Below are 10,623 nucleotides of genomic sequence, written 5' to 3'. Positions count from 1 at the left end.
GACAGAAACCTGTACTTGAACAAGAATTAAATAAAAATTATATTAAAAAAATATATAGCTCCATGCCCTGGCTGGTGTAGCTCAGTGGATTGAGCACTGACCTGTGAACCAAAGGGTTGCCAGTTTGATTCCCAGTCAGGACACATGTTTGGGTTGCAGGACAGGTCCCGTCTTTGGGGTGTGCAAGAGGCAACCACACACTGATGCTTCTCTTCCTCTCTTTTTCCCTCTCTTTCCCTGTCTAAAGATAAATAAATAAAATCTTTAAAAAGCAACAACAACAAAAAATATATATAGCTCCAGAAAATCATCCCATGGGGCATTTCTCACTTTCTTTAGATACAAGCATGGAAATTGGGTTTTTATACAAATGTCACTATCTCACGAATAAAAAAAATGTATTATTTATGATTTTGTATGGGCTGAGGCATTCTTTTGCAGATGAGCAACAACTTTAATGGTAGGTAAATGATTATTAAAGCTTAATTAATTCCGATGACTTCCAGCCAAGATGGAGGCGTAGGTAGACACACTCTGCCTCCTCACACAACCAAAATAAGGACAACAACAATTTAGAAAGAAAAAAACAACCAAAACTGACAGAAAATTGAACTGTATGGAAGTCCAACAACCAAGGAGTTAAAGTAGACACATTCATCCAGACCAGTAGGAGGGGCGGAGTCGGGTGGCTGGGAGGAGAGGGGTCACGGCAAAGCAGTGGCTGGCAGACCCCAGGTGTGCAAGGGGGCAGCTGGGGGACCCAGCAAGGCAGAAGATTGTGGAGGGCCACGGAGCATAAGGCCGCCGGCAGACTGGGTGGTCCCACATTTGCATGCAGATAAATCAGGTAAAACTGGGGAGCAAGATAGACTACGCAATCCAGGGTCCCAGCACAAGGAAATAAAGCCTCAAAACACTGATTGAAAACACCTGTGGAGATTGAGGTGCCAGGAGAAACTCCCAACCCCACAGGAGAGTTCATTAGAGAGACCCACAGAGTTCTAGAATATACACAGACCCACCCACATAGAATCAGCACCAGAAGGGCCCAGTTTGCTTGTGGGTAGTGGGGCAAGTGCCTAAACAACTGGCAGAGCCCTGGCTGGTGTAGCTCAGTGGATTGAGTGTGGGCCTGCGAACCACATGATCGCAGTTCAATTCCCAGTCAGGGCACATGCCTGGGTTGCAGACCAGTTCCCAGTGGGGGATGCATGAGAGGCAACCAACATTGGTATTTCTCTCTCTGTCTCCTTCCCTTGCCCTCTAAAAGATAAATAAATAAAATCTTTAAAAAAAACGGCAGAGAGTGAAGCAAGCACCATTGGGTCTTGCTGGGTCTCTCTCTTGTGTTCCAACCCTTCCCCCACTAACAGCATCACAATGCAGCAACAGGGTTACTCCCTCCACCCCTGAACATGTACAGCTCTGCCCCTTACTATGCAACAGGCACAACAAGACAAAAAAAATGGCCCAAATGAAAGAACAGATCAAAGCTCCAGAAAAAATACAACTAAGTGATGAAGAGTAGATAACCTATCAGATGAACAGTTCAAAATACTGGTGATAAGGATGCTCACAGAATTGGTTAAACAGGGTAACAAATTAGATGAAAAAATGGAGGCTATGCTAAATGAAGTGAAGGAAAATGTAAGGGAACCAACAGTGACAGGAAGGAAACTAGGACTCAAATCAATGGTGTGGACCAGAAGGAAGAAAGAAACATTCAACCAGAACAGAATGAAGAAACAAGAATTCAAAAAAAAAATGAGGAGAGTCTTATGAACCTCAATGACATCTTTAAATATCCCAACATCCAAATCAAGGGGTGCCAGCAGGAGAAAAAGAAGAGCAAGAAATCAAAAATTTATTTGAACAAATAATGAAGGAGGACTTCCCCAATCTGGCAAAGGACATAGACTTCCAGGAAGTCCAGGAAGCTCAGAGAGTCCCAGAGAAGTTGGACCCAAGGAGAAACACACAAAGGCACATTGTAATTACATTACCTAAGATTAAAGATAAGGAGAAAATCTTAAAAGCATCAAGAGAAAAGGAGACCTGCAAGGTCTCCTACAAGGGAAGTTACCTACAAAGGAATTCCCATAACTCTGTCAGCTGATTTCTCAAAAGAAACCTTGCAGGCAGGAAGGGGCTGGAAAGAAGTATTCCAAGTCATAAAATCCAAGGACCTTCATCCAAGATTGCTCTATCCAGCAAAGCTTTCATTTAGAATGGAAGGGCAGATAAACTGCTTCTCAGATAAGGTCGAGTTCAAGGAGTTCATCATCACCAAGACCCTATTATATGAAATGTTAAAGGAACTTATCTAAGAAAAAGATAAAAAATACAAACAGTAAAATGAGAACAAACTCACAGCTATGAATAAATGAAACTAAAAGAAGAAAAACAAAAAAAAACCTAAACAAACAGAACAGGAACAAAATCACAGAAATTGAGATCACATGGAGGGTTATCGGGGTAGTGGGAGAGGAGGAAAAGGTACAGAGAATAAGTAGCATAAATGATAGGTAGAAGATAGACAGGGGGGGTTAAGAATATTATAGGATTTGTAGAAGCCATAGACTATATATATTTGACCCATGGACATGAACTAAAGGGGGAGATTTGGGTGGGAGTGGGTGTGCAGGGTGGAGGGGAATAAAGGGGAAAAAATGGAACAACTAGAATACCATAATCAATAAAACATACTTTAAAAAACTTAACTGATTCCCAAATTTGAAAATTGCCTCTGAGTTGGTGACTGAGGGACTCCTTTACTAGACAGACAATGCAATCCACTTGTAATATTTTACCTATTCTACAGTATTTTCATTGTGTCTATCACCCACACTTTTCTGGATTCGTAAAACATACAGATGATACAATTAAAACTCAACTACATAAATTTTCAGAAGCTTTTAATATTTCTTGGCCAGAAGCTCTCATAGTAGTCTTCACTCTGAAATCTACAGTAAACATGGCCTTTCTCCTTATGAAATAGTTACCAGCCACACTATGAATCTAGATGAAGGGACATATGACCAACTTTACTAAAAGAGACTGCATTAATTATTAAGGGCTCATTAACCAGTTTATAGGGACTAATAAATTAGTAACATCTCACAGTGCACTACTGGCAGCTAAAGACGTCAAAGACCATGACTTACAACAGGATATTTTTTGTTCTTTGGAAAAGACATTAAAGACTCTCCCACACTGTTGGAACAGATCATATCAGGGGCCTAATCACAAATGGACACTTGCCCCTGTCTCTGATACTTGCCTCCGCCTACAGTGGAGATCAGCGACTTCCCAAAGTCTTGACTGGTATGGCTCAGTGGGTTGGGTGTCATCCCATGAACTGAAAAGTTGTAGGATCAATTCCTGGCCAGGGCATATGCCTAGGTTGCTGGCCAAGTCCCCCATTGGGGACATGCAAGAGGCGACTAATCAATGTTTCTCTCATTTCTCTCCCTCTTTCTCCCTTCCTTTCTCTCTCTCTAAAGATAAAAAAAATCTTTTTTCAAAGACTTCCTGAGGCTGAGAAGCCACTGACCCCAGAGACATACAGCTATCCCCAAATATGGACAAGGCCTATGTACTTACAAATTAATGTTAAACTTTATTTGTTTGTTTATCTTTACTTGTCTGCTAATATTAATAATAATAATAATAATCGTACTTGTTCTTTAGAATTTTTTCAAACCTTGTGTATACGTACAGCCCAAGTGTTTATTGCTGAAAGTGTATAACTTTTGTAGTATCAATAATATTCTTTTTATGGCTTCTGTTTTGAAATTCAGAAGAAATGTTACTGCAGAGAAGAAAAGAAGTGAGTATTTTTTATTTTTTAAAGATTTTATTTATTTATTTTTTAGACAGGTGGAAGAGAGGGAGAAAGAGAGAGAGAAAAACATCAATGTGTGGTTGCCTCTCGCACACCCCCCTACTGAGGACCTGGCCCACAACCCAGACATGTGCCCTAGACTGGGAATCCATACCTTTGATTCCCAGGCAGGTGACCTTTTGATTCCCAGGCAGGCACTCAACCACTGTTCTACACCAACTAGGGGGAGAGGTATATATTTTTAGAGGTTAAAAGGAGACACTGTATCCTGAATGTGCCTACTCCCTAACCCAACCAATATTATTAACCATATTAATTCAGCTGGAAGCTAAAACGACTATAAAAATATGGTCATCTATAACTGCTGCTGAGGCACAGACAATTTTACTTATAAAACTCTTCCTATACTCCTGGCCTCCAAAATTTTTTAGATGGTAATTATAATTTACAACATTATGTTTTGTAGCCTTGGCCCCAATTAAAACTTAACATTATAGCTTCTAATTGCTCAACTATTGGGAATCAAATTAATAACAGCACCTGAGTACTTCCAATGGGAAGTAACTGGGCTATAATAAGTAGAAACCCATCTCATGATCAGATTATAAAAATTGTAAAGGTATATGTTGTGCCCTCAAACTATAAGTGAATGTTATACTAGTCGCAAAATATTAAAAAGTAAGACAGGCAACAAAACCTGGATTGTGATAGCTCTTGAGTTAGAAATGATCCCGAGTGTTTTTCTTTTTCTTTTCTGAGTTTTCTGTCACCTTTTTAAAAATATAGTTTATTGATTATACCATTACAGTTGTTCTATTCCCCCCCTTCATTCCCCTCCACCCGCACACTCCCTCCCCCACCATTCTCCCCCCCTTAGTTTATAACCACGTGTCTCAAGTTCTTTAGATTCTATATTTCCCCCACTATTCTCACCCTCCCCCCTATCTATTTTCTACCTACCATCTATGCTATTTTCTGTGCCTCCCCCCTTCTCCCCCTCCCACCCCCCTATTTCTAACCCTCCATGTGTTCTTCATTTCTATGGTTCCACTCCTGATCTAGCTGTCCTCTTGGTTTGCTTTTGTTTTAGGTGTGGTTGTTAATACCTGTGTGTTTGCTGTCCTTTCACTGTTCATATTTTTCATCTTCTTTTTCTTAGATAAGTCCCTTTAGCATTTCATATAATAAGGGCTTGGTGATGATGAACTCCTTGAACTTGACCTTATCCGAGAAGCACTTTATCTGTCCTTCCATTCTAAATGAAAGTTTTGCTGCATAAAGCAATCTTAGCTGTAGGTCTTTGGATTTCATGACTTGGAATACTTCTTTCCAGCCCCTTCTTGCCTGTAAGGTCTCTTTTGAGAAATCCGCTGACAGTCTGATGGGTACTCCTTTGTAGGTGACTGTCCCCTTATCCCTTGCTGCTTCTAGGATTCTCTCCTTCATTTTGGTCTTGGCTAATGTAATTATGATGTGCCTTGGTGTGTTCCTTCTTGGGTCCAACTTCTTTGGCACTCTCTGAGCTTCCTGGATTTCCTGGAAGTCTATTTCCTTTGCCAGACTGGGGAAGTTCTCCTTTATTATTTGTTCAAATACGTTTTCCACTCGTGGCTGTTTCTTTCCCCCTTCTGGTACCCCTATAATTCGGATGTTGGAACATTTAAAGATGTCCTGGAGGTTCCTAAGCCTCTCCTCATTTTTTTGAATTCTCATTTCTTCATTCCTTTCTGGTGGGATGTTTTGTTCTTTCATTGATTTGAGTCCCCGTTTCCTTTCCATCACTATTGATTTCCTGTGCATCTCCCTTCATTTCAATTAGTTTAGCCTTCATATGTTCCTCTAATTTGTGACTATGTTCCTCTAATTTGTGACTATAATCTACCAGTTCTGTGAGCATCCTGATAAATAGTGTCCTGAATTGTGCTTCTGAGAGGCTGGCAATTTCTCGGTCGCTTAGAGTTATTGGCTCTGGGACTTTGAGTTCTTGTGCCATCTTTCGGGTTGTTCATGCCTGTTCCATAGCAGGATCAGAGCCCTAAAGTGTTTACTAGAACAGGGCAACTAAGTCGCTGGGTTGTGACGTTTATGTGGGGGCGGGGTCAAAGAGGGACAATGGCTCTCACTGGTATTGCAGGGCAACTAAGTCGCTGGGTTGTGACGCTGTATGTGGGGGCGGCGTCAAAGAGGGACTATGGCGTCCTGTCGGCCGCCTGCTGCCACGGCCCTCACCGGTGCCGCAGTTGCTGCCGTCACCTGGCCCACGCGTTTCGTCCCACTGCTCGCGAGTGTGCCACCACCATCAGCCCTCGCCCCCTGGGGCCTGCGTGGTCTGTCTCACTGTGCGCGAATATGCGCCCGCGGTCTGTCCCGCACCCCAGCTGGTTCCCGTCTGCCTGCGCGCCTGGGTCGGGGGCCCTGTCCTGCCCGACCCTGCTCGCTGCTGGCTCCGCCCCTCTTACCGTCCCCGTTGAACGGTTAGATGTAGTCGGACTTCCGTATAATTCAATTTTCTGTCCTTTGGTTGTGTCTTTGTTTCTCCAAACCTTTGTATTCAAACTTGGTTGTGGGAGAAGGCACAGTGTTTCCACCTATGCCTCCATCTTGGCGGAAGTCCCTGTCACCTTTATTTTATTTTTTATTGTATGTTTTCTGTTACCATTTACTCCCCTTATATCCCCTGCCCTATGCAATCACCACACTGTTGTCCATGTCCCTGAGTCCTTTTTCCTTTTTGCTTGATTCCTCCACCCCCTCACCTACCCCCACCCCTTGACTGTTATCCTGCTTTCCATCTATGAGTCTGTCTTTATTTTGCTTGTTAATTCAGTATGTTCGTTGGATTCCACATATGAATGAAATCATATGGTATTTGTTTTCCTCTGACTGGCTTATTTCATTTAGCATTTTTCTTAATAAAGGCTTATAAGACCTGACTGCCTCCCATCTGCCTGCCTTTCACACTGAAGAAAAAAAAATCGGACCTAGACTTCCATCCAAGGTTACAGTCTAGCCCCAACCCCAATAGTCCATTGTTCAGCAAGGCAAATGACAACACTGAAACCTTCTAGGAATGCAGCCTTACTAAAACTGTGGGAACTTATGTAACAAAGGGTTGGTTATCAATGCACCCTTTGGATTGATTTATCACAAAAAGGGGGATGTGTGGGAGAAAACGGACCAGATACTAAACCTGACAAGCTCAGAGGAGGCCTGAAAGGCAGCCTTACCAATTCAGAGACCGAAGTAATCACATAGGATGATCTGAAATTAAAAAGTTTCTAACTAAAAGCGGGTCATGATGGGTAGTCATGTTCTAGGCCAGTATCTTTCCCTAACAAAGGTCAATCTTTATCTTAACTGAGCCTTCTCTTGTCTTTTGGTGTCTCCGATAATATACTTTTGGAATGTCTAATTACTTTTTTCCAGACCCCTCAAAACACAGGCACTGAACCACGGGGAGACCACAAATGTCTTCATTGTTATTGTTATCATGTTAATTGTTAACTGTTGCTATCCTGTACTCACGTACATAAAAGATGAGTCTATCATTTTACTTTTTATCCAATCTCAGAGATTCCCCCACTTTGCTTTCTCCTGCCTCCCTAATCCACCACCAATGGATTTCATGTAACCCACTTATCCTTTTCTTTTGATTGTAATATATTAAATTATGTGCAAAACTATCCTTCTCTGGAGCATTATCTCAATTTCTTTGAGGTTTTGCTTCCTGGTGCTTGTTGTCGGTTTGGCTCAAATAAACTCACCAAAAAAATCTCTACAGGTTTGAATGTTCATTATGTTGACAAAAGGTTTAAGAAGTTTCTTTTCTAACACATCAATATATTGTTGTAAACTGTCATTTCATTCATAGCTGTTAGAAAGCTTTTTCAAATCTTAAAATTGATATAACTAATTTGTCCTCCATAATGTTTCAAATATTGCTTATGTGGCATCTCTTTTTAAAATATTTTTAAAGTATGCTGTTTAAAACATTACACAAAAACTCATCTATTCAAGAAAATATTTTTTAAAAAACCCACACCCTCGCTCTTAAATTTATTTCTAGTCTTCCCCCACCCTCCGTCTACAACTTCATCCATTTTAATGCTAAATACGACTCCAGGGGAAAGGATAGACTGTAGAATGTTGGGGGAGGAAGGCAGGTGGGCAAATTCGGAGCAGGAGAGTGAAGGAGATGATTCCCCAAAGAAAAGAGAGAAATGGTCCATTAAACTCAAGAGGTTGATCCTCTTTGGTATCCGAAGACAAGTAGAAACCGCAGGGAGAAGTACCAGTTTTATTGCCTCTGATTGGAAAATAATGGTAAAAGATTGATATCACCAAGTTAAGGGAATGCAGGGGGAGGGCCGCAGTGTTAAATGGGAGGGGTAACTCAGGACTCCAGCTCACTGATGACGTGCGACCCTCACGTGACCAGGAGTCGACGTGTGCAGAAGTCCTTATAGTCCGGGCCTGTTTCCCTGTAGCATTTCCCTATTGCTGGAGGAGTACAGTGCCCCGGGTCCTCTCAGGTGAGTGTAAAGGTGGGAGCTGCCTTGAGGACCCTGGGATCAAGGAGTTTGAGAACAGAAACGAAGTGAGGCTGGAACTGCTTTCTCAACACTATGGTTCCGCCAAACTCCCATTATTGTGCAGGAAATTTTGGGCTGTTTGGTGGGGGTAGGGGTGGAGAGGGAGAAGTGTAGTCAATTGAGGGTTGCGCGTGAGAGAGACAGAAGCAATTTGGAAATAACTTGCGTCTTCCATTCCGTTTGCAGGGAATCAGTGGCCACCGGGGGTGGGGGAAGGGGGTTACCTTAAAAGGAAAGAGAAGATGAGGACGTGGGGAAACTTTACACAAACAAGGCCTAGAATCGTGAAGGGAACCTGTGATTAGGGTACTGGCTTCCTCACCGAGCACTCCTGTCGGTCTGCAGGACTCTTCGTCTTTGGGGGAGAGAGACAAATCGAGTGAGGGAAGGAGAAAAATTCCCTGGATCCCTACAGGTCAGTGTAAGAGTGCAATTGCCTCTGTTCCCTTTTTGTGGGAGTGTGGGTGACACCAAGGCACATCTCGCAATCTCCGCAGCAGCCTCTCCCCATCTGCATTACGCTAGGAGGTCTTTGCAGAGCCTGTGGCGGAAAGGAGGCGGGAGTGAGGGCATGGAAGGGGGAGGGGAGGCCAGAGACCAGACCAGCCGGTCCCAGGTGAGAGCTGGAGGTTGGAATGGCTTAGAAAAAGGGGTGGGAGTGTCGGAGACCTGCGGTGAGGGAGGGGCTACTTGCTTCTGCGCAGCTGCATTTCTTCTCTGGTACCAGGGCCTGCTGGGAAATGGTGGACTGAAGCTGGAGTTAGAGAAGATGGAGCTGGAATGAGAGGGGGAGGGAAAGGGAAGTGGAGGAAGGGGTGGAGTCAGGGAGTTCTGAGCTTTGCAGATCCAGCCTTCTTTAGTTGGAAAACTTTGACAATTAGGGATCTGAATGAGAAAAGACCACTCTCTGGGAAACCATACTCTGGCTGCTGGTCTGTTTGCCTGGCATCTAGTTGTTTTGTTTCCTTGTTTTCTAGGATTAATTTATTCGAAAAGGGAATAGTAGAAAAATACTCAACATGCAAAAGTCTTCTGAAGAAAGTGAAGGAAAACCACAGAACATGCCAAAGGCTGAGGAAGACCATCCTTCAGAAGATGTACCACAGGTGGCAGAGGGAAACCTTAGGAATGGGCTGACTCAACCTGTCCAGGAATTTAAAGAGGACAGTCCAGTTAGGCATTTGGACCCTGAGGAAATGCTAAGAGGAGTAGATGAGTTGGAAAGGCTTAGGGAAGAAATAAGAAGAGTAAGAAACAAGTTTGTGATGATGCATTGGAAGCAAAGACATTCACGCAGACGTCCTTATCCTGTGTGCTTTAGGCCTTGAATTCTATTTTTTTAATCTGATAGTAAAATCTGGCCCCTGCTTTCTTTCTGTTAGCATTTTCTGATGTATCTTTTACCTTCATTTTACTTTTAATCACCTGGTGGGGTTTTGTTTTATGTAGTTTCCTTGTTACCAGTATCTTACTGGATTTTGTATTTTGACCCATTCTCCAGGTCCATTTTTCAGTTGGGAAGTTTCACACAAATGCATGAAAATATGTTCATCCCATATTATAAAGTAAAATGTAACAAGTTACAAAGCAGCATATTTAGTATCAGCTCATGTTATGTAGGATAAAAATCCCAAGTTATGTGTGTGGGTGTGTATATACATACATACATCAAAAGCAACTGCTTGTTTCTGTGTGCTGTGAGTTTTCTTTCTGTTTATTTGTAATTTTTAATGAACAAGTGTCAAAGAATTAAATTTTTTTAAATAAGAGAATCGAGTAATTTGCAACCGGCTTATAAGGGCAATGGAGGCATCTAAACTCTTGATGAAATAACTATTAAAATGTAAACATCAAATCACCTCTGGATCTCTCAGGCAGAGGAATAAAATTGGCAATTGCAGACATGCTTAAGACCTGGTCTTTTCATGGGGAAAGCATTTGCCTCAGAGCTTTTGTGGGAAACAGGAGGGGACTTGGAAATGTGCTTGGTGGGCTTTTGTTCCCACCTTTGCATACAAAACCCCAACCTACTGCAGACCATAGTTACTCTGAGGGAGGGCTCTGGCGTTACTCAACCTGTGCTCTGGAACTAGCATAATAGGCGAGGAAATGGGGTTTTCATGCCTGTCCTCTGCTGGTGAGCTCCACCCTTGGGTCCTTTTATCTCTGTTGGGCACTGATGCTCTT

The 10,623-nt window shown here is 42.6% G+C and overlaps 1 protein-coding gene across 2 annotated transcripts; it reads left to right on the top strand.

Annotated features, from left to right (window-relative positions):
• The first annotated feature begins 8,263 nt into the window (after positions 1-8,263).
• Positions 8,264-10,341, top strand: TCEAL8 (transcription elongation factor A like 8). Of its 2 annotated transcripts, XM_037037397.1 has the most exons (3): positions 8,265-8,376; positions 8,782-8,851; positions 9,414-10,341. In XM_037037397.1, exon 3 carries the CDS (start codon positions 9,456-9,458, stop codon positions 9,762-9,764), a length of 309 nt encoding a protein of 102 aa, XP_036893292.1. In that variant the 5' UTR covers positions 8,265-8,376; positions 8,782-8,851; positions 9,414-9,455; the 3' UTR covers positions 9,765-10,341. The 2 variants fall into 2 exon arrangements, with proteins under 2 accessions (XP_036893293.1, XP_036893292.1); XM_037037398.1 differs by lacking the exon at positions 8,782-8,851 and having other exon boundaries at positions 8,264-8,376.
• The last annotated feature ends 282 nt before the right edge of the window (positions 10,342-10,623 follow it).

The sequence above is a fragment of the Sturnira hondurensis genome, unplaced genomic scaffold (assembly GCF_014824575.4).
Source record: "Sturnira hondurensis isolate 20B ecotype Veracruz unplaced genomic scaffold, ASM1482457v3 Scaffold0023321, whole genome shotgun sequence".
Classification (NCBI taxonomy): Eukaryota; Metazoa; Chordata; class Mammalia; order Chiroptera; family Phyllostomidae; genus Sturnira; species Sturnira hondurensis.
Note: the sequence above shows the minus strand (reverse complement) of the source record. Positions and strands in the feature narration are given on the sequence as shown.